This window comes from Microplitis mediator, chromosome 2 (assembly GCF_029852145.1).
Source record: "Microplitis mediator isolate UGA2020A chromosome 2, iyMicMedi2.1, whole genome shotgun sequence".
In the NCBI taxonomy this organism is placed as follows: Eukaryota; Metazoa; Arthropoda; class Insecta; order Hymenoptera; family Braconidae; genus Microplitis; species Microplitis mediator.
Genome location: NC_079970.1, coordinates 12,227,642 through 12,252,612, shown reverse-complemented (window position 1 = coordinate 12,252,612; position 24,971 = coordinate 12,227,642). Strand labels below are relative to the sequence as shown.

Below are 24,971 nucleotides of genomic sequence, written 5' to 3'. Positions count from 1 at the left end.
CCCGCGTAGAAAATCACGTGGTAAATAATTCAATTAAATTCAATATTAAAATATTAATTTATTTCAGGCCCATCGGATGCTATATATTAAATTTATTATATCGTCTATAAATTAATTCCGGTCGGAATTTATTCGTTGGCCGAATTAATCAATTACTCCATTAAATAACGAATTACTCAATTTCCGTCCATAAGTTCACTGGCCGAATTTTCTAGTCAATTTATAACCGTATCTAGTCACGTGAGAAAATTATATTTAGGCCCACAATCAACTAAGTAATCAATTTGCCAATTTAATTACACACTCTAGTCGTAAAATTAATTATAATTTAAGTAAATAAATTAAAGTTAAAAGTGACGCCAAGAATTATTGTTAGAAAATTTATTAATAGAATTGGGTAATCGTCATGCTGGTTATGATTGTAAGGGAACGGATTAGTTTGTTGTGGAAAAATTTAATCGCGAAACAATCAATTAAGTGAAAAGTTTATAAGTGAAGAATTAATTAATACCTAAAATTGAATAAATTTAATTAATTAATAAATGAATGCAGAAATTTTTATTTTAAAAATTTTTGAGTCTTAAAAATTTAAGTGAAAAGGATTTTGATATTGAAAGTTGTTCAGTCGCGAGCTTAATCATTTTGAAAAGCTTCGTGTACTTTCGCTACGTACGGGAGCAGCCGAACTCGCTACTGACTTGAATGTCAGAATAGTGCCGGGTCACTCGCTATCTGGGCCCGACACCTGCAATTTCTTGCTCATGACCGTATCAAAATGGCATGAGAACCCGCTACCAGCCGGCCAATCAGAGAAATTGGCGGCTAACTATTTCCTGTTGGCGCGCTTCTAAGCCAATGAAAAAATTCGTTACTGCATCCATGCTGCCACGTCACCACCGAGCAGCCAAGAAGGAAGAAGACGACGTCTCTATTTCCAATCTACATCGATCAGTACAAACTCAGCTATCCATCCAACCGCTTCGCTCAAAATAGTATATCTCTAGTGTGATATAAGTCTGAACCGCTCCGCTAAATCTCTGCTTAAATATTCTCAATAATTAGCTAGTATATCAAGGCTACTAATTATTGAGTATATATTGAATTGTTGCTCGCGTCTTATTAATTATAAATTAATTATCGCGTTATTAACCGCTACCGACCACGTGTCGAATTTATACGCGTATTCTTTTACAGTCGCATTCGCTATCGCGTATCTTGAAGTTGCATTCGCTATTTTTCTCATAGTTTTAGTGTACATATTGTTTAATAAAGATCTATTCTATTTTCTGTAATTTTGTGTTAATTGTTAGTTATTGAATTAACCACACCTACACCAGAATCCCACAGAGAATTCGCTCATCTTACAAAAGTATTAAAAGTACAAAACAGAGTAAAGAAAAGATTTAGATAGATTTAAAATTTAACGTGAATTGAATTAACTGTGTCTGTGATTTAGTTCCGGTGGACAAACTAAGTTAGGTTTAAATTATGTCCAGGGGACATTATATTCTAGGGATAATTTGGTTAACGTCCGGGTGACACACAAATTTTATACGTGTGTGGAAGTGTCCAAGGGACGATATTTTACTAAAGAAATCCATGAAGGAAAATTGGGGAGTTATCAAGGAAAAGAAATTAGTTTGCCATAAGAATTAGTTTGTCACAAGGGAAATAAAAGAAAAAGCAAAGTGCTTATGAATTGTAATAAATAAAAATAAAATTAACTTTTTATGTATATATTATTGCAACCTATTTCACTACTCCTCTCCTCTCCCTACCTAAAGTGAAAACCTGTTTTTTGTCAGTAAATTAACGGTTGATAAAGAGTTGTAATGTGCGCTTTTAAAACCATCATGTAACGGTTTTAGAGATAATTATGAATCAACTACTAATCAACTAGATAAAAACTGTAGATTAAATCGTATAAAATAGACTTAATAATCAGTTGATACCAAATCTTTACTTCGTCTAATTTACATGTGCAAACTGTTTTTCAACGCATGGAAGTAGATAAACAAAGAGGCTTCATAGACCACAACAGGGATCTGCAATACCCTCATGGATAAGTGGGGGTTTGGGGGAATTTTTCATACCGACATTTGAGATAGGGTGCGCTAGTGGCGCTTTCTGTTGATCTTCCAGGGTGGTATCCGAGAGAGGGCGCTTGTGGCATTTTCCCTAGTAGATTTGGGGGGCTTGAGGGAAAGGGGATTTGGGATTGGGGGAGGGGATATGAGACTGTAGGATCGGGGCCTGGAGTATGAGGTGGCGATATGGGATTGATATGGTTCATGAATAAGGATATAGAGGATGTTGGACTGGGGGTATTTTTAAATTTAAGTGGGAAAAATGACGTATGTTGTTATTGTTTAAATGTTGTTAAGATTAAAGTTTAAGGTATGCGGAAGGGTGGGGATATTTTTATAACAAATGATGCATTTTTTACTTATTAATACGTGTATACCTTATCTTATCTTCAGCAACTTTCACTTTTATTTTGTTATAAACAAATGAGTCAATTTTTTCTGAAAATTTACACTTTTATCTATTTTTCCCCCATTTTTCCACCAAAATCGTAGTGGGGATTCGTATTATAAAGAGTAGTTTTCGTTTAGAGTCTTTACAGTTCTTCACCAGCTCTCCAGTGTTCTCAAAAGTAGTAGTGTGAAGTTAGACATCAAATATATTTCAGTGAACCTGTGATAGTTATTAAAACCTTGTGTTGAAGTGCTAATGTGTTATTCGAGGCAGTTTGGAGAAAAAAATTTTATTTGTACGTATTATCTATTTATGCCTTCGTTTATTTGTCTAATTCAAATTATGACATCAGTGAAAAAAAATGTTTTTTTTAATTTCGACAGTCGGCAAAATGGATTTCACAAAAGTTAATGGAGCCACAACCTTGAAAGACATCTTACCTAAGAGGCAAATGGGTGAATTAAATGTCAATGGCGAATACCAGGTCACTAAATTAAAACTAATTAACACAAAATTTGGCGACAGCATTGTCGCATCGTTGGATAGTCACTTTTGTGTTTATTTGCCAAAACGTGCTACTACTGCTATTCGAGAGGATTCAACACTTTTACCATCATTGAATGAAGTAGTTGAAGAACAAAACTTATTTATTAGATATCTTGGTGGGAAATATAATAAAATTGAATTCTTCATTAAAGAGCAAAACTGATGTCACAAACTGATAATAATAATATGTATATATCTTCAAAATAATTAATAAAATTCAAACTATAATTGTCCAAAAAACGTCTTAATTTTATTTATAAGATATTAACCCATTTTCAAAAACTAAATTATTCAATTGATTATAACAATGATTATTGTTATAAAAGATAATAATTTAAAAGATAATAATATTAATAATATCAAATTAAAAAAAAAACACGTATATATTTAGGAAAAAAATTCACTTTATTAAAATATATATATATATATATATATATATACAATGGAGGTAGGATTTAGGATTTAGTTGGTTTAACCGGGCACTCAGCTTATGTTAGCCATTGTACCCGGGCCCAGTGAGGACAATTTTATAGTTATCGAAAAGGATCGCGGTCCTGGTGATCATTGTTATTAGGCCTTGCTTTATTGCCAGTCCACCTAACAACGAACTTGCTAAGCCCACTGTCCTTCCGACAACTATTTGTAATTTGACTACTGTAGATACTATTGTTTGTGAGTTTATAGGTGGAGGAGACATAGTTTTTATTTCGGTGATTCCCCGCCCCGAGTCCAAGGAAACACATCGCGGGACACAGCCGCTGTCAGCAGTCCCCACTAGTTCAAGAAGAACCGGGACCTGGCGTTAGCTAAGCCCACCGTCGTTCTCCCGTCACTATGAGTCCTAGCCTTCAGCTACCGTGGCCATCATACGTCGTGTCCTTGTCATCGGGGGGTCTTGTCATCCGAAATTATGTCTCCTAAGAAGTTAATGTGGGTGTTATTATGGTCCATCCTTCAGAGCCCACTGTGTAGGATAAGGCACTTATACAATGGAGGATGCCTGTTATCCAAGGGCAACGTTGGTGGTGGGGGACTCCCTCTATCACTGCTTTGGCACGTTGGCTTACACCAAAGCTAGAGGTTCTGCGAATGTTTATGGGCCTCTGCCGCCACCTATGCTCGGCCAATACAGGTGTTCTTCTTTGATAAGAAGCCCCACCCGCTAGCCTAGTCATAAAAGCAGCAGAGCCCTGCAGATTCGATCGAGTTTTTGTGTTCCGCTATCATTTTGTAATGAAATCGGCGCCACTTCAATTCGGTCGAAAAATTGTCGGTATTCCACCACCAGAGAGCTGACAATATAATGCACATAAATAGTATTGTGAAAATAAAATTCATTGGTGCATGCCGGGATCGAACCTGGTCCTACGCTTTGGTAAGCAAGTACATTGTTCGATAGGCTATTGCCAGCCCTTACAATGGAGGTAGTACATAATCATAATAATAATAATAATAATAGTGATGATAATTATAATAATAATAATAATAATTATAATAATATATATTAAATAATAATAAATAAATGAAAAAAAAACTAAAATCATAGTAATAATAATAATAATAATAATAATAATAATAATAATACTAATAATATATAAAATAATAAATTTAAAAGAAAAAATCGATAAAAATTAAATAAATGAAAATAATAAATTTAAAAAGAAAAAAATCACTAAAAATTAAATAAATGAAAATAATAAATTTAAAAAGAAAAAATCAATAAAAAAATTAAATGAATAAAAGTCATATGTAATACTATGTAAAAAAAGGAAGAAAGAAAAAAAACTAAAGTAATAATAATAATAATAATAATAATAAAAACATCAATTAAAAAAAAATTTTTTTATTTAAGGGGTTAGGGGTAGTCAGAATTTTCAAAAAATCGATTTTTTTTTTTTTGCATTTTCTTAAAGTATAATATTTTAAAAATATTGTGTGAAAATTTGAAGTGAATCCGACAAATTCTTTTCGAGTTATTTAACAATGACCAAAGGACGCTCGGGTGCTACGTGGCATTCGAGAGCAGGTAGCTAGAAACAGCTGCAAGCAACCGACCTTTCGGGTTTCATTGTCATGAATATCTCCCCATTTTAATGTATGTATAATTATATATATATATATATATATATATATATATATATATATATTCACAATTTGTAGGTAGTACAAGAACTGAAAAATAATTTTTGGTTGCCAGTATACCTGTAGTCGTTGCACTGATCAGTCGATAGTTTTGTGATAAATTATTTCTCAAGTGAATTAAATTATTAACCATGGGACGTGATTCTAGAAAGGTTTCAAGAGAACTTCGGAGTTCTGAAAAAATTAATAAGTCGCGTTCAGTCAAAAGAAAGAATGTTTTTAATCCGAAAACAGCCGAACGTGATGAAAGTATTCAGAGTACATCTTCTAAAAAATTAAAACAAAACACTGAAGATGATGTACCTGAAGACAGCAGTACTGAATTTCGAATAATAAATTTTATTCAGGTATTTACTGCAATTTCTGCTCTTATAAAATGTAAAAAATGTGATGGAAATGTAGTGTTTCAAACAGCAAGTACACGTGGGCTGGGATTCAAAATTGTAGTTGCATGTAATAACTGTGGAAATGAATATATTCCTTCCTGTTGAAAATATGAAATCTGCTATAATGGCAACCTTTTATCACTACGGCTCGAGTGATGAAAAACCGAATCATGATATGTGTCCAAAAGGCGAAGAATCTTGGTGCTCTTACCAGCGCGCTGAAGCAAGAGGAGAGCTTGATACCTATTCTCACGATTATTCTCCCTTACCTTCTGATGTTTTAAAAGCTATCAAGCCTATATACGAAGATCTTAGTAATGAAAATTTACTTTCAAGATGTGTAGGTGGATTCAATCAGAATAATAATGAAAGCTTTAACCAACTAGTATGGAAAATATGCCCAAAAACGGTAAATACTAGTTTTACTATCGTACAAATAGCTGCATACGTTGCTATGTGTATATTTAATGAGGGTATAAATTCATTATTAGTCTTGATGAATACACTAGAACTTAATTGTGGGCCTAATTCTCATCGGTATGCAGAAAGAATGGATGCTGCACGTATCAAAGTAGCAGATAAGCGCGCTAATGATAACGCCCGAGAAGGTCGATTGCAACGTAGGCACCAGCAAATCGATATTTTGGAAGCTGCTATGACGGCTGAAGAGCTATTATATGGTCCAGGAATAGATGACTCAGTGTAAGTTATTAAATAATTCTTATAATTCGACATAAATCCATAGCAAAACTTTAAATGCGTTTTTCTCAAAACTATGTTTTCTGAACTGGTGATCACTGTAACTTAAAAACTGCTCGGTAGATTTCAATAAAATTTATTGTACTTTTGAAATACATTAAAAACTCGTGCCTGATCGAAGGATTTTTTTTTTTTTCAAAAATTTCGATTTTTTTTTAACAATAAACTGTCGGTTTTTTTCTCGAAAATTTGAAAAAAATTTCCTGAGGCCGCCATTTTGTTAATTTCGAAAAAAAAAAAAAAGCTTCGATCAGGCACAAGATTATCTATTAATAAAACTAATTTTTCTTGTCCGATTGATTTTAGATGAATCTCCAAGGACTTATGATGATCACCGCAAAGGACTTCGGGAGGAACGGGCTCTACAAAAACAGCGATAACTTTTTGAATTATTAATTTTTTTTTTTGAAATTTTCGTGAAGTCAAATCGAAACGTGTTCTAATAAAGCTATGTTTTTATTTTTGTCAAATAAAGTAATTAACTACAAAAAAAAAATTATTGAAAATCATCATTTTTTCAGGCCTCTGAGTACCCCTAACCCCTTAAATTTTATAAATGTAATACACACATAACTAATAATAATCATAATAATAATAATAATAATAATAATAATAATAATAATAATAATAATAATAATAATAATAATAATAATAATAATAATAATAATAATAATAATAATAACGATAATGACAGTAATTTAAAATTAATAATAAAAAATAATTTTTACAATGGATATATATAAAAAAAAATTTACAATATATATATAAATATACAATAATGTACAATAATGATTACAATAATCAGTTGAATTCAGCTTCCATATTCAATCCATCAAAGTCAGCAGCTTCCATGCGTAACTGATTCAGCAGCACCTGACAGTTTCGCTGCAGTTGGTGATATTGGAGCTGCCAGTAATCAATCTCCTGGCTCTGCTTCACGAACAACGGCGCATCTAGCTCCTGCAACGTTTCCAAACGTCGGATTTCGCCTTCTAGCCGCTGCTCACGCTCCCGACGTTGCTGACGCTCCAACTGCTGCTGTTGTATTTCCTGGAGTCTCTGAATCTCAATCGACTGCTGCTCACGTATACCCTCCAATCGAATCATCGATTCAACTTCGGCTGAAATAAAAAATACAAACAAATAAAATTAAAAAAATTGTTTTTAAATAATAATGATAATAATAAAATAATAATAATAATAATAATACCATTATAAGTCGAAGTCGACTCAGAGTCACTGGTTGACATCTCAGGTGATGGTGGTTGGCGTGTATACCAAAGGGGCTTACCCCCATGAATGTTTGACCTAGTTTACACACTACACTTGTCATGAATTGAAAAAAATTAAAAAACTTAAAAAAGTTTTTTAATTGTCAGTTTGTCTTAATCACACACGCACTTATAACAAATTTGATGAATGAAAATTTTAAAACTGTGAAAAATACAAAGTTGTACTAAGTGACACTACACTTTGAAGTTTTAAGTAACAGATATGTTATATTATAAAAATGCATCCACTCATATAGCAGAAACCCCTACTTAACTATTGAAAAAAAAATGTCTTACCCATAATTATCTTATAATGACCAATAGCCAAAACGTTCCAGTAAAAGTTGACAAAAATCTCATGACTATTTCCACTACCATCAAAAATAAATTTTGAGCTCCACCCATAAAGAATTTTTTTATAAAATTTACATGTTATGAAAACAATTGTTGAATAAATTTATATATATATATACTAGGCTGATCCAAAAAATAACAAATTCTTTTTTTTTCTTCCAAACAGGTTCAAAAGTTTCATTTAGATAAAAAAAGACGCCTGTGAAAATTAGAGCTCTTAATATTAACATTAAGAGGTTCCTCATCGCACTTTTCTATTTCCCATAAGAATAACATGGGAAAAATTTTTTTTACGTCTTCTGATTTTTATAAGTAGCTAACGATGCGTCATAAGAATAAATGGCAGGCATGTTTTTGTAGAGAATTGAATGCTCTACAAAAAAAGATTCCTATTATTTTTTGAGGAATCTATTTGTTCAAAAGTTATTTGAGGTTGAAGTCGAATTCATATTAAATTTTGAGATTTTCTACTTTTCCGGCGAAACCGTCAGACTTATTACAAAATATCATCAGACCTTTTTTGTAGACAATTTTATTCCCTAAAAGTTATTTCCAATAAAGTTTTTTCGAATTCCGCATTGTTTTCTAGTTATTTTTATTTTTATGTCATGCTGATAAAAAAATAGTCTTCTGATCGATTTTAAGAGCTTGACATTAAAATAAAAATAACTAGAAAATAATGCGGAATTCGAAAAAACTTTATTGGAAATAACTTTTAGGGAATAAAATTGTCTACAAAAAAGGTCTGACGATATTTTGTAATAAGTCTGACGGTTTCGCCGGAAAAGTAGAAAATCTCAAAATTTAATATGAATTCGACTTCAACCTCAAATAACTTTTGAACAAATAGATTCCTCAAAAAATGATAAGAATCTTTTTTTGTAGAGCATTCAATTCCCTACAAAAATATGCCTGCCAATTATTCCTATGACGCATCGTTAGCTACTTATAAAAATCAGAAGACGTAAAAAAAATTTTTCCCATGTTATTCTTATGGGAAATAGAAAAGTGCGATGAGGAACCTCTTAATGTTAATATTAAGAGCTCTAATTTTTACAGGCGTCTTTTTTTATCAAAATGAAACTTTTGAACCTGTTTGGAAGAAAAAAAAAAAATTTGTTATTTTTTGGATCACCCTAATATATACATATATCTCTTAATAAATTTTCATTTGAATTTTAATAAAATTATACTTGAAGCTTTTCATATAAAGAAATAAAAATGAGTAACCTTCTAAATAAACTATAACAAGAGATCTTGAAAAATAATTTTTTAAACTGATTATTTCCATACTAAAAGTTATATACATGAGAAATTTGATAATTTCATTGGCTTAATCTAAATAATTTCCATAAAAAATAATCTCATTTCTTAAATTTTAATAAAATTATAATTAAAGCTTTTCCATATAAAAAAAATACAAATTAGTAAGCTTTTAAATAAACTATATCAAGAGATCTTGAAAAATTTTTCAAACTGATTATTTACATACTAAAAGTTTTATACATGAGAAATTTGTTAATTTCATTTTGGGTTTTAGTCTAATTTAAATATTTTTCTCGTATACGACAGTCATTTATGGTTTAATTAAATCATATGTTGAATATATTATTTAATGGTTATTTGTATGGAGGATAATTAGTGATAATTCTTTTATTTTTTTTAACATTGTTATCAATACAATCAGTTGTAAGTTTTTTAATCCTATCATAAAATAGAGTAGCATTTTTAATGGGTTATTTAGATTTAACTGACAAATAAATTGTCATTATACACTCGAGTTTATGTAAGATAAGGGTCTTATTTGTATAAAGGTCATAAAATTTCTCACTTTCGTTTCCAATACAAATAACCCAGAAGAGGTTTAAATTATATTCGAACGATTTTTTATCTACAATTATTACTAGTATACCTTACATAGCAAACGTTTTTTTTTTTTTTTTAATGCAATGTTGAAAAAATATTTTTTCCACTAAGATTCGTATCACAGCTCTATAGAGAAAATATAAACTAACATAATTATGAATCAGTTAAGACGCAATAAAAAAATATTTTTCATCAAATCACATTTAAAATTGTTAAAAAATAATTATCTTTTATAATTTTACATAATTATGATTGTGCATTAGATTATTTTAGTCTCTTTGAATCAGTTAAGAGAGGCAATAAAAAAATAAAAAAAATTTTTTTATCAAATAATATTAAAGAAATTGTTAAAAATAATTATTTTCATAATTTTAAGTAATTATGTTAAGGTGATTCACTGCTACACATATATGTACATCCAAATTTTTCAATTTAAATTTTTTTGTAATGAATCATGAAAATAAAATAATAATAATGATAAGTAGACAAATCAAAAATATCAATGATGAAGAAAATAAAATGCATACTTTCAAGTACCCTTATCTTAAAATTTATACATTAAAATTTTTTAAGAATGCATCATATTGTTAAACATTTAAAAGAGAAATTGTTTTTCCTAGAAAAGATATAAAAAAAAAATGATAACTTCAAGATTGCCCATTGGTCAGAAGTTTCATCATTATCTATATAAAGAAAGAGTTTTCAGTAAACATCATCAGTTGATTTTTTTTACGTTAAACACGTTTTAACTGTGAAAACTCCAATAATTATACATTATTATTGATTTCGGAATTGTATCAGAAAATCATAATGTCTATCGCTGAATATAATAGTGTTCTTAAAACAGTAGCTCAAGCTTATGAGCTATTATCTCAGCTTGATGCTGTGAGTGAAGAGAAATGTCTCACGTGGATAAGAATTTGTAATGACACTTGTGAACAGTTCAATAAATTATTATTAGAACGTAAAAGCAGTGTTCATGAGAGGAAAAACTTATAAACTAACATCTCACTTCTGTGCTGGTATAGTGATAAATTTTTACAATTATCTAAGCCAGTGACTGGCGGTGCTCTCAATGCTAATAATATTGTTCAATGGCGAGACTTGGAAAATGCCTTCCAAAATAGAATTAATACCGGTTGTGTTGTTAACCTGGGGCATATTGACTTGAGAGCATTTTTAAATGATGCGAAAGTTTTAATAATTGAAAAAATTAATAATATTCGAGAACATGAGAATAACATCAAGAATAATGATGTCTACTGTTTTCTGTGGTGCATCAAAGCAGAAAAAAATAAGCATCCTGGACGAGTGTCATCATATCAACATGTGGATGCAGTTTTCAACCACCAAGGTATTAGATTTCCGATATCTCTCAAAGATATCCCTAAATTTGAAAAACTGAATGATTTAAGAATCAACGTTTACGGTATAGAATTGGAAACTGTTAAAAATAATGAAGATAATATAGATAATATGATAGTTCCTTTATATTTAAGTTTAAATAGATCTGATAAAGAAACTATTCACTTATTAATGGTTGAGACGGATATTACTTTGCATGATGATGATGAAAATCCTGATAGCTTTCAACCTATACATCATTTTGCTTTGATTAAAAATCTCTCTCGACTAGTCAAATGTCAAATTTCAAAGTCTAAATCAAGATTATGGTTTTGCGATCGATGTTTAAATAATTTTAGGTTTCAACGTACACTTGAGAAACACACACCTGATTGTTTGAAATATAATAAAGTACGAATGAGATTGCCGGAGAAAGATGAAGATAAGGTTCTAAGTTTTAAAAATTTTAAATATAAGGATCCAGTACCGTTCGTAGTCTATGCTGACCTTGAATGTACTCTCGAGATCGGTGCAGATGATACACAAAAGCATGTCCCTCACAGTGTAGCTTATTACCTGCAGTGTAATTATGACAATTCTTTATCTAAGTTCGAAATCAATCGTTTACCTGATTGTATTATATGGTTTTTAAGAAAATTAGAAATCTTAGGTAGAAATGTTAACAAACTTTTAAAAAATAATGTTAAAATGTTACCGCTCACCATTGATGAGCAACATTATCATAATAATTCAAAACTTTGTCACATCTGTGGAAAACCATTTAAATTAGCCAATGAAATAAGATGTCGCGATCATTGCCATTTTACTGGAAAGTATCGAGGCCCAGCTCATAATTCATGTAATTTGAATTATAAGCAAACGCAGACTATTCCAGTAGTTTTTCATAATCTATCTGGTTATGACTCACATTTTATTATAAGTTCATTAGCTACATGTTTTGATGGTCAAGCAAATGTTTTACCAATTAATAAGGAAAAATATATTGCATTCACCAAGTCAATCAAAAATACATCTGTACAATTGAGATTTATAGATTCTTTTCGTTTTATGGCATCAAGTATTGAAAAATTAGCTTCATATCTTGATAATGATGATAAAAAAATTACACAAAAGTATTATTCCGATTCAGAGCAATTTAAATTAGTTACACGTAAAGGTGTATTTCCATATGAATATATTGATTCGATAAAAAAACTTGATGACACTCAATTGCCAGATAAAAAATTATTTTATTCTAAGCTTAATGATTGTGATATCTCAGATGATGATTACAATTATGCTAAACAAGTTTGGGATAAATTTAATATAAAGACACTTGGTGAATATTCAGATTTATGTTTAAAAACAGATGTCATATTGTTGGCTGATATATTTGAAAATTTTCGTAGCAGTTGTTATAAAACATATGAATTAGATCCTTTGCATTACTACACTGCGCCGGGACTTGCTTTTGATGCAATGCTCAAGCTTACAGATATAAAATTAGATTTATTAGATGATCCGGAGATGACATTATTTTTTGAGAAAGGTATGAGAGGTGGTGTTTCTCAATGTGCAAATCGATATGCAAAAGCTAATAATCGATTTTTGGGTGATGATTTTAATCAAAGTGAAGATGAGTCATATATCATGTATTATGATGTGAATAATCTATATGGGGCAGCTATGAGTATGCCTTTACCACAAGGTTCTTTTGAATGGATACATGATGATGATATTGATGTACATGATGTAAACAAATTTTTTAATGATAGTCCAACAATTGGATATATTTTAGAAGTAGACTTAGAATATCCAATTGAATTACACGATCAACATAAAGATTTACCTCTGTGCCCTGAACATTTTATACCACCGGGGAGTAAATATTCAAAACTAGCTACTACACTTCATTCCAAACAAAAATATGTTATTCATTAAATAAATTTAAAACAGTGTCTTAATTTTGGAATGAAGCTTGTAAAAGTTCATCGAGTCTTGAAATTCAATCAATCAGCTTGGTTAAAGCCATATATATATAAAAATACAGACTGTCGCAAAAATGCCAAGAATGAATTTGAAAAAAACTTTTTTAAGCTCATGAATAATGCAGTATTTGGTAAAACTATGGAAAACGTTCGAAAATATACAGATGTAAGAATAGTTACCAAATGGTCAGGTAGATATGGAGCAAAATTTCTAATATCAAAACCTAATTTCCATAGTTTTACAATTTTTGATAAAGATCTAGTTATAATACAATTAAAGAAAGTCAATTTATATTTTAATAAACCAATTTACATTGGTTTTAGTATCTTAGATTTATCAAAAACTTATATATATGATTTCCACTATAATTATATTCAGAAAAATTTCAATGATAATGAAGCAAAATTATTATATACAGATACCGATAGTTTAATTTATCATTTTAAAGTACCAAATATTTATAATACAATTCAACGTGACATTGACAAATTTTATACCTCTGACTACCTGCCAAATAATATTTACAACATTCCATTAAAAAATAAAAAAGTGATTGGACTTATGAAAGATGAGTGTAATGGTCAAATAATAACCGATTTTTGTGGGTTACGAGCAAAACTTTATGCATTCAAAATCCATAAGAATAATATAGCTAAAAAGAGAGCTAAGGGTGTCAAAGGATCCACTTTGCGAAAGATCACGTTTGATGATTTTATGACTTGTCTGGTTGATCGTGTAATTATAACAAAACATCAATATTTAATAAGAAGTAATCATCATGAAGTGAAAACAATTAAACAAAGCAAATTAGCATTAAGTTGGAACGATAATAAAAGGAAATTAAGTGACACCTCAACTGATACTTTACCTTGGGGTTATAAAGTATCAAGTAAAAAGATAAAAACTAGATAATAATATAGATAAAATGTATTTAATTCTAAGTTTGTAAAAATAAAATTGAATAAATATGGTTATTATGAAAATAAAAAACTCAGAATTGTTTATTATTATTTTTTGTTTATTAATACTATAAAAAATACATGATAATTTTATGAATCAGACTCATTAATCCAGCTATTATGTGAATTATCAAAGCCTAGCCATTTAACGTACATTTTATTTCCACGTTTTTTTATTATTTTCTCAACTAGATAAACATCTGAATACTTGACTTTACTGAGTTCTTCAGCATAAAATCCTCCTTCGATCGGTTGATCCTGATAATCAATCAGCTTGTATGTTGTTAGATTTGTTTTTTGTATTGTCTTAATTGTAAAAATTTCAGTCGTCCAGTTTGGTGTGTAACCCTTTTCAAACACATGTTTATACTTGCTTATTCGAACTTTATCTCCAACTTTAAATTTATTTTGTTTTCGCACCTGTTTACTTTGGAGAGGTTTGTAAATTGTCTGAAGTATGTGTTCTTCATTACCCACAGTTACATCTGCGGGTTTCTTTTTGATGGTCCGATGTTTCGTGTGGTTATAATTATCGGTCAAGTCCTCAAGTATATCGATCCATTTGTAATTTCCACGTTCTGTAAACTCGCGCCACATTTTATTTTTAAGGTTTCGATTGAAACGTTCACATATGGATGCCTTCCAATTACTAAATGTTGAGTACATATGAATTCCATAATGTTTCATGAGATCTTTGAATTCTTTATTATAAAATTCTTTGCCTTGATCAACGTGAAGATTTTTAGGTTTCCGCCCTTGCTGTAACAAAGACTTCATAGCGTTTTTAACTTCACTGCCACTTTTACTTTTGATTGGAACTGCCCAAGCGTGCTTTGAAAAATTATCTATAATTGTGAGTAGATATTTATATCCACTATTAGCTGAAGAGTATGGTATCATCTCAACCAAATCAGCTTGCCAAGTTTCATCGAGTCCTCGAATGTCAACATGACGACGAGTATAATTTTTTCGTGCTGGTTTGTGAAGCTCTTGAGCTATGACTTTCTTTTTATTTTCCATTTTCATCAAGTTTCGACAGTCTATGATCAACATCAGCTAAGATTTGACTATCATGTATTACAGATCTCACAAGCGTTGATATACGATTTTCTAGCGTTTGGTTATATAGAACCAGTTCACTATGACTCTCTTCTAATGCACTCACTTTGGTTGTCAATTTGTTAATGAGGTCTTGATCTCTACTCGTCATTTGATTCTCTAGCTTAACTATTTCAACCGTTACTTTATCTTCAAGATCAGTTATACGATATTTATTGTAGTCACTGATTGCTTTCACACTGTCTAATTCTTGTTTTATTGCAATTTTCATGGTATTATATGAGATTGCATCACTTCCATTCTTAGGTTCTGCAACATTACATAACCTTTTTCCATCCAAGTCGAACTGTCCATCATCTGTTAACTTGAAACCTTTTCCAGGTGGTCCAACACCACTACTACAGCCTTTAAATTGCGCCTGATTCGATTGTGAAGATACACGTCCAAATATATCGATACCCATTTTGATGATCCGCTCTTCTCGAATGTTATTTTATAAATGATAAATTATTGTTAATGCCCCTCTTAATAAATAATTTCAGCTTCACGCAGCTCTTCAATAATTGAAATTATCTCATTCGAATGACTAGAGTTGCCAGCTGTTTGAGATGCTATCAACACACGAAGGCGATCTACAAGTTAATTAGGATCATCCCAATAAATATAATCCACATATTTTCGTTTCTTTGAAATAGTCATAAAGATAGGCAGCCCTTTACCTCTTATTATTGGTGATCCAACAAAGTCAGCAATATATTTAATATATTTAGAACTCTCATCAACATAAAGACTTCTTTCGGATTCATAATTTTTCCTGTGTGTATTTGTGGATATGATCAGTTTATGGTACACATTTAAGTCATTTTTAGTAATAGATTTTTCATTTGGATCACTTTTAAACAACAATTCTATAAGCCCTGGAGATAAGATATGATTTTGATGATTCACTAAAATAGTATTATCACCAAATTGGACAGGTGAATTACCAAAAAATAAATGGTTATTTTTTTTACGAATACCAAATCTTGTATCTAGGCCTTTAGGCTTTTTTTTATTTAGCATCTCAATATATTTAGATATAGAGTTATCATATTTCAGTGGTGTGCTTGTAGAGGTTGGAGGGTTCGATATAATGGTTTCATCCAAGTTGATGCTACTAGTAATGTTCACATTTAAATCATCATAAGTATTCTGACCATGATGTATGTCACTATTATCATTAATAGTTTGATAGTCACTATGTTCACGTTTCTTCAGAAAAAAATTGTGCACTGATTCATCCTCTTTTTTAATTTCTTGTTTCAAAGCCTTTGAATTCTCAACTAACGTCCTTAACGGTGTCACTATAGGTTTAAACATTTCATTTGCAGTTTGTTCCGAAGTATCTTTATCAACTTTTAATATTTTATGTTTCTGTCTTATTGCATCACTAACTTTAGATATTTGTAGCAGCATATCTTTCTGCTGAGAAATATTTCTACACGCCATGTTTACACTCTTGAATGTCCTTTATAGCTGTGTCAATTTGTATAGTGATGATTAATTTATACTTATAAAACAGTCAAAACCTTTTCTATAACGTCCATTATTCAATTCACTATCCTTATCAATAACAACAAATTCGTGTTTGTTATCACTTTTCTTATCATTCCAGCATGATGAACATAAATCTTTGAATTCACTGTATGGCATATCTGTATTCACATGATCATCATATATGTGCTTCAAATTCATTTCATCTTGACGAAAAAGTACACGAAAATTGGCATTGTCACGTATCAGATGTTCTGGTATACGTGTATAGGTTTGACAGAGATAAAAGCTATCAACATTTTTGTGTCGCCCCATACAAAAATATGCTCTGACATGATCTTGCTTCTCACAAGCTACGTCATCGAATATCATAAGAGAATTTGGTTGCGCATCATCTGGATTAACAACTGATTCATGATCATTAAATGGGAAGTATCCAACTCCTTCTATAGGCTGTAGTGCTGACTCTAAGAATTTATATTTAGGTTGACTCAGCGATTTAGAGTATACATAAATGTTCTCAAATCTCAAACCGTTAGGATGAGTAATTAGTGCAAGGAGTGCATTTGTTTTCCCACAATTTGATGGTCCACAAAAGACTGCTCGAACAGTGTTTGGTAGCAGTGCGCCATGACGTTTTTGAATTTTTTTCTCATCACCTTGAATTATTTGACCAAAATTGATCACAGGTAATTTAGCTGTCTGTTTTTCAAACTTCATTTTGAATTATTTTCGATAACACTAAATACTACGTTAATCCGCCGATGACTCAATTCTAACTCAACGATATACCTATTAGTACCGAGTATTTATACGATTGAGATCAGTCATAAAGCTACAATGGCTAAGAGCAGACGTACCAGTAAAGTCAAAACTAAGCGTGGCAAAGGTTTTGTCAACAGTGTAATAAATAAATTACCAATAGAATTACATGTGCCGGGATATCAGTACTGTGGACCTGGTACAAAATTAACGAAAAGATTAGCTCGAGGTGATCCAGGTATAAATCCTCTGGACAGAGCATGTAAAGCGCATGACATTGCTTATTCTAAAAATCCAGACAATATGGCGGCACGTCATGCAGCTGATAAAGATCTGGCTGAAAAAGCTTTGCAACGTCTTCATGCAAAAGATGCTAGCCTTGGTGAAAAAGCCGTGGCTTGGGGGATCAATAAAACCATGCGAGTCAAGAGAAGTTTGGGTATGGGCATGAAAAAGAATATTCGAGTACCTCGCCATATGTTAGATGTGCCTCTAGTATCTAAATCTTGTAGGATACGAGTACCACGAAAAAATGGTGAAATAACACCAAAAGTTAGTGAAATATTACTTAAAAAAGAGTTGAGAATAAAGAGGGGGAAGTCTAAAAGAAATGGTAAAAAGAAAAAGAAGACAGTGAAGAAAAAAAAAAAAAAAACTTGTTCCCATCAGGCAAATTATAAAATCAGCTAAAAAAAACTATGAATGGAAGTGTACTTTTACGGGGGAATGAGTAAATTTCACCGTATAAGTCTGCATTGCGAGGTGCTCGTGAAGCTGTAAAAATGATTGGTGGGAAAAAAAACATACGATCATCACGTGTATTTCCAATGCCACAAATAAAAGCGGGTGGATTGTTACCATTTTTATTACCAATTTTTGCTGGCTTAAGCGCTACTGGTGCATTAGCTGGGGGCGCTGCTGGTATCGCTAAAACTGTAATGGCGACTAGGGAAGCCAGACGTGAATTGGAGGAGGCTAAACGGCATAATTCAACAATGGAAGCTAAAGCCTCAGGTAAAGGGTTATACTTGTCACCGTACAAGACTGGAATGGGATTATTATTGAGCCCTCCACCAAAAAACGTGTAACGCTACCTCATCGAGCTCTCACCAATTTCGATTTAATCAAGTATGCAAAGGATTTAAAAATTCCATGTTTCCGAGGTGTTTTCATGAGAAATAATTTATCAAAGTCTGGTCGATGGAAAAAAGAATCAGCAATCATAAATCTAGATAATAAAAATGGTAGTGGAACTCATTGGGTTGCATACAAGAAGAATAGCGATGACGTCATCTATTTTGACAGCTTTGGTAACCTCCAACCACCATATGATCTCATGAAATATCTCGATGTTGGTAGCGTTAAATATAATCATCACAAGTATCAAGATTATGATACTGTTATATGTGGACATTTGTGTTTAAAATTCCTCAATAATGAACTATAAATGGGTGTGGATTGATTGATGTGTGTTTAGTTATGGCTGATTCGTTGACGTTAACACTATCTGGAGCTACCTCCACATTGGAAGCTCAATATTTCCCACCGATTGAATTGTCACCGGGAAAAACTTATGTCTTGGTACTTGTGGAATTGTTAACATTCAATTCTATACCATATAATGTTGATGAAGGTTGTAATAAGTTCTATTTATCCAGCGCAAATAGAAAGGAAGCAGATAAAATTATATTGATACCTACCGGAAGTTATGAACTACGTGACATTGAAAAGTATTTGATAAAGGAATTACCTGAGGGTGTAGAGTTGAGTATCAAAGCAAATAACAATGAATTACATAGTGAAATTAAATGTAATCGAATTGTGAATTTTGAACCGAAAGATTCAATCGCATCATTATTGGGATTTGGAAATCGTCGCCTTGCACCGTACCTTATACACAAATCTGATTTACCAATAAAAATCCTTAAAATCAATGCACTGCGAGTTGAGTGCAATATTACTAATGGTGCATATATGAATAACCATAAAGTTCACACAGTCCATGAATTTTTCACAAGTGTTGCACCAGGTTATAAGATCATTGAAGTACCATCTCACATCATTTACTTACCAGTCGCAGTACAGTCAATACATAATCTTCAGCTGCGAATTGTTGATCAAGATGGGAATTTGGTGAATTTTCGTAGTGAAACGATTACAATGAGATTGCATGTAAAATCAGTGAAATAATGGGGATTGTATTTGATAAAAAGATTGGCGGCAGCTATAAAAGTGGATCATCATGTCTGAAACCCATCAGTCATCGTGCTCCTATCAGAGCGCTAACACCCCAGAACGTAGAATTCTTCAAAAGTCTAGGATTAAAATTAAGTGGAAGATTGGCAAAATAAGGAAAGTTAATTTGTGCTGCATTATATTACCATGGCAGAAATCTTAGACATTCAGAAACCAATCATCTTTGATGAATCAATTCCTCACTATGAGGTTCATTCACATCAACCTTATGCATCATCAACATTTAACAATAGTGATGAAATTAGAATCAGTATTCAACATCAGGACTTATGCATTCTACCAAGCAAAAGTTCTTTGCACATTTGCGGAAGATTTGTAAGACAAGATGGCACCGGCGCAGGTGCAACTATGAACTTAGTCAATATGGCTATTTGTCATATGTTTGAAGAAATACGCTATGAATTAAATGCTGTTGAAATTGATAGATGTAAAAATGTGGGTCTTACAAGTGTCACGTAACCATTCAAATAAATTAATAATTTATTAGAATTAAATAATAAAAATAGTAAGTAAGTTTAAATTTGAATGGTTACGCGGGCATTTCGTTGCCACGCCGGTGAGACAGCGTTTGCTCGCGCATGCGCGCGGTATGACTGAGAGCACGTGTGTGCTGAAATTTTAAATTTTAATTTAAAAATAATTACACTTATTATTTATTATTTATAAGGGTATATTTATGATTTGGCGTTATTCAGGGGACATGATGTGTGGCCACATTATGCCCCAATTGTTATTTTTATTTTATTTCGATTCAATTGGATATCCGGGTATTGTGGAAATGAAAATAGTCACCACAGAGGAGGGGAAAAATCAATATTTTCCCCTGCAATATCGACGGATAACATGCGGTGTTAAATAATTATTATTTAATTATATATATGTTTTACGATTATTATTTTGGTAAAAATAAATACCATATATATATATTCAATTTATTATGTATCATTCAGGTGGGGAAAAATTGTCTTTATAATTTATTTAATTAGTTTAAAGGCCCGGGGCTAGGTAACAATGATAATTATAATTAAGGGCGATTGTTGCGCCACGTGGGTGGCCAACAAGTGGCGGGCCCATAAAGTACTCAGAATGGTACGGAAAATCTAACGGAGCAGACGCTGTATCGCGAATACGTTGTTAATACGTTTTGGAATAAAACGCAATTAAGTTTTGTTTAAAATCGCTTGTGATTAATCTGAAAAGATTGTAAAGTCGTCTTGTTCACCGTGTGAGCGTTTACGAGGCCTTTTTATTTGGAAATAAAGCAGTAAATAGTAAGTACTTTGATTTCTCTCAATGCATCGTTACCTGTAACCTCCCCGGGGATTGTTGGAATTCGCGAGTCTAATAATTTGATGGATTTATATCTTACCACCCCCTGAATGGTACATTTTTATATACATTTGAATTTATGAAAGAATTAAGGGTGATAAAATAATTATATTTCATTTAATTTGTGATTTAATATTGGAAATTGCGCGGCTGTGGTAGTTCGCTGTATGGATGTATCGATAGTCGCGTATATCGATAGCTACCTATATCTATACACCTATAGCTATAGCTATACACCGGCTACGAAAATAAATTCCTAAGCCGGCGACGTAATAGTTCGCAGGAAAAATTCCTGGATAAATAATAATAATTTGTTTAAGGGAATTATTATTATTATTATTAATTTATGATTTATATTATAATTTATTATTATTATTATTTAATTAATTAACCCCAAATTATTATTTATATTTTTCTTGTTTGTGTACCCCAGTGGTTAAGCAATTTATATTATATTTTCGATTATTTATAATTGTTGAAAGAAGAATAATTATTTATTTAAATTAGTTTATTTTCTTTTGGAAATTCGGTGAATGAGAGTGAGAGTGCACCGTATCTTTCTCCCCCTGTAAAGTGTAAAGGGGTAACCCAAGGTGGTGATAATTTTGCGTATCGACATTTTGTTTATTTTGTTTAAGTGAATAATTATTATAATATATTTATAATTTATAGTGGATTTAAATTCGAAATTTTTGCATTATATAGATTCAGCCCCCAGGGGTTTATTAAAGATTAAAATTTATGTTATGAGTGAAATATTGTATTTAAATTTCTTAATAATTTATATATATATATAAACAATCGTATCCAACAATTCTCGGGGAAATACTTTATATTTATTTTCCTGGGTCTCTTCCTGCTATATTTAATTTAATTTATTATCTATTTATTTTCAACTGTGGATATTATTTTGTTTTCTCGATTATTTCTTTTATTTATTTCATTCAATTAATTCGCCTTGTTACTGGCTGTACTCGCTCGGATTTTCCCTCGCAAATTTCCCCCTGATAAAAATTTTTTGTCCGTTTTCGAGAAACGGTCTGGCGCCTACGTGCACTAACCCAGCCTGAGGAGCTGGTCCAGGCACACTTTATAATTTATTATTTACAATTTTAATAACACTATTATTTACTTATTAATTTAAAATTTAATTGAAGTTAAATTTATCAACGTTTTATTTTTTTTTCGGACTTTGAGTTTATTAAATTTAATTTAATTTCTTTTTTTTTTATTTACACGTGGGTGACCGCATACAGTACTGGGGTAATTCGCGTCTCCGTCGCGAAATTTAAACTAGTAATTGTTATACAAGTCTCATGAAAAATTATATATCTTTGAGTCCTGGGCAAGTCAATTTAATGGAGAATGCTGGATGGTTGATCAATAATGATAGTAAATTGACTAATGATGATAGATATTTCAACATTTCTATACCACTAAATTACATACTTGGATTTGCCGAAGATTATAATCGTATTATCATGAATGCCAAACATGAATTAATTCTTATACGATCAAATTCTGATGTTAATACATATATACATACACCTGCTGCCGCTGGTGATAGGGCTGAAATAGTGAAACTTCTTCTCAATAAGGTAGAATGGAATGTCCCATACGTCACAATGTCAGATAAGCAAAAAATTCAAGCACTCAACTTTATTGCTAATGATCCAGCTATATCAATAAGCTTTCGCACATGGCAATTGTATGAATACCCGCTACTCCCCCGAACAACGAAACATGTTTGGCCAATCAAGACTTCGACGCAATTGGAAAAGCCGCGATATGTGATCCTAGGATTTCAAACTGCTAGAAAAAATGATGTAACGAAAAACGCCAGTCAATTCGATCATTGTAATATCAGAGATGTAAAGCTATTTCTCAATTCTCAAAGTTATCCATATGGGAATTTAAATCTAAACATTAGTCGTAATCAGTATGCTTTAATATATGATATGTATACTAATTTTCAAACGTCATACTATAATAAAGAATTGAAACCATTATTGACAAAAAGTGAATATTTATAAGAAGCACCACTCTATATTATCGACTGTTCGAAGCAAAATGAATCTATTAAATCTGAACCAGTTGATATTCGTCTTGAGTTTGAATCTGATGAACAGTTTCCGGATCGAACATCTGCATATTGTCTTATTTTACACGATCGTATAATTGAGTATAATCCATTAAGTAGTACTGTAAGAAAATTAATTTAAACATGTATTGTATTGAGGAAGAGGAGAAGGAGGAGTAGGAGGGAGATGAAAGAAATAAAACTGACTTTCATTATAATTATTGTTTTTTTATTTATATCATACCTTTCAATATACATTATTATTATTATTGTTATTTTAATTAGTATAAGTAGTGTTAAGATCTACATACATATAAAGTTTAGATATTAATTCATTTTCGTACATTATTTTTCATGTTGTTGCATGTAGTACAATATTTTCTTACCAGGTAAAGCCATATTCCTGGAATATCATAGCTCGAAGCTGATAGTGGGTTATGTTTGATACAAAATTAATAGTCCATTAATTTTTCATTATACTTTAAATACCCTGGAAGTATATCCCATACAAATTTAATTTGTGATTTTGCAAAACGTAAAATGAACAAATCATCGAGACATGCAATATCAGTGACGTCCATTTTCCTTAAATCATTTAATTAGTAAAACAGTTGAACAGACTTTTCGTAGGATTTCCCAACACCCCAATACTTCAAAAACCAGTGCTTGAGTTGTTGTGTTGTACCAAATGCACATGTGAAGTGACCTCTCTTTGTGTGTTTGATACGATGCAAACATCGCGGTTTGTTAAGTTCTTCTAAGCAATCGAGTGAAAAATGTCGCATCAACTATAGATCAATGATTGGAACGGCAAAATCGATTATACTTTCAAGTCTTTCCCTCGCTTGTGCTCCTCGGACATAAAAGTAGCGCACTTTTTTTATTAACTCAGCCATTATTGGTTTAAATGAATCATATGGTGTATCGCCTATATCCCACATGATTCCATGTCGATCGCCATTTTCATCTTCACTTTCACGCATAACTGTAGCATTTATGTATTCCATTGGTGGTTGGAATAGCCAATACTGACAATGATACAATCCATTGGTATATTTAGTATTATTTATATCAATAATACACAGCTCCTTTACAACAAATGCACAATTCGGCATTTCAAATCCAACAAAGTCGATTATTAGCTCCATTGTTTTTATTTATTGATCATGCGATTTTGCAACTTTTCCAATTTTATTATTAAATTTACTATTTCTATTAAGCGATCGATTCTATTGATTGCATCTGGGCATGTAGCTTGAGCTCTAAACCAATCCAAAATAAATGGATATCGAACAATTAACTCAAAAATTAGATTACTATACTTAGCCATAAGCACAGATAGGGAACGATCGAGTTAAACACATTTAACCACTAACTTAACACACAAAAAATGTAAACTGTACTGTACTGACTTCTCGGATAAATCGAGGTTTTATAATACAAATTCCCACTACAATTTTGGTGAAAAATGGGGGAAAAATAGATAAAAGTGTAAATTTTCAGAAAAAATTGACTCATTTGTTTATAACAAAATAAAAGTGAAAGTTGCTGAAGATAAGATAAGGTATACACGTATTAATAAGTAAAAAATGCGTCATTTGTTATAAAAATATCCCCACCCTTCCGCATACCTTAAACTTTAATCTTAAAAACATTTAAACAATAACAACATACGTCATTTTTCCCACCTAAATTTAAAAATACCCCCACTCCAACATCCTCTATATCCTTATTCATGAACCATATCAATCCCATATCCCCACCTCATACTCCAGGCTCCGATCCTACAGTATCAATCTCATATCCCCTCCCCCAATCCCAAAATCCCCCTTCACTCAAGCCCCCCAAATCTACTAGG

General features: G+C 31.4%; 2 protein-coding genes across 5 annotated transcripts in view; one reads left to right on the top strand and one right to left on the bottom strand.

Annotated features, from left to right (window-relative positions):
* The window catches only part of LOC130663028 (dual specificity protein kinase splB-like), a 528,032-nt gene that overhangs the window by 75,516 nt on the left and 427,545 nt on the right, over positions 1–24,971 (bottom strand). The window contains exon 5 of one of the 2 annotated variants that reach the window (XM_057462063.1): positions 23,459–24,375. The exons of the other annotated variant lie outside the window; for it this stretch is intronic. Within the exon in view, the coding sequence (XP_057318046.1) occupies positions 24,343–24,375 (33 nt within the window). The 3' untranslated portion in view covers positions 23,459–24,342. Of the gene's footprint in view, positions 1–23,458; positions 24,376–24,971 lie in introns of those variants that run through there. 2 annotated transcript variants of the gene reach the window in all.
* Positions 4,909–6,845, top strand: LOC130663033 (uncharacterized). Of its 3 annotated transcripts, none has more exons than XM_057462079.1 (3): positions 4,911–5,961; positions 6,044–6,254; positions 6,618–6,845. In XM_057462079.1, exons 1-3 carry the CDS (start codon positions 5,940–5,942, stop codon positions 6,619–6,621), a joined length of 237 nt encoding a protein of 78 aa, XP_057318062.1. In that variant the 5' UTR covers positions 4,911–5,939; the 3' UTR covers positions 6,622–6,845. The 3 variants fall into 3 exon arrangements, 2 of the variants coding, with proteins under 2 accessions (XP_057318061.1, XP_057318062.1); XR_008989147.1 differs by having other exon boundaries at positions 4,915–5,961; positions 6,062–6,254; XM_057462078.1 differs by having other exon boundaries at positions 4,909–6,254.

What these genes read in the sequence shown, in the direction of transcription:
- LOC130663033 (XM_057462078.1), top strand. Translation starts at nt 5,635, where the DNA reads ATGAATATATTCCTTCCTGTTGAAAATATGAAATCTGCTATAATGGCA.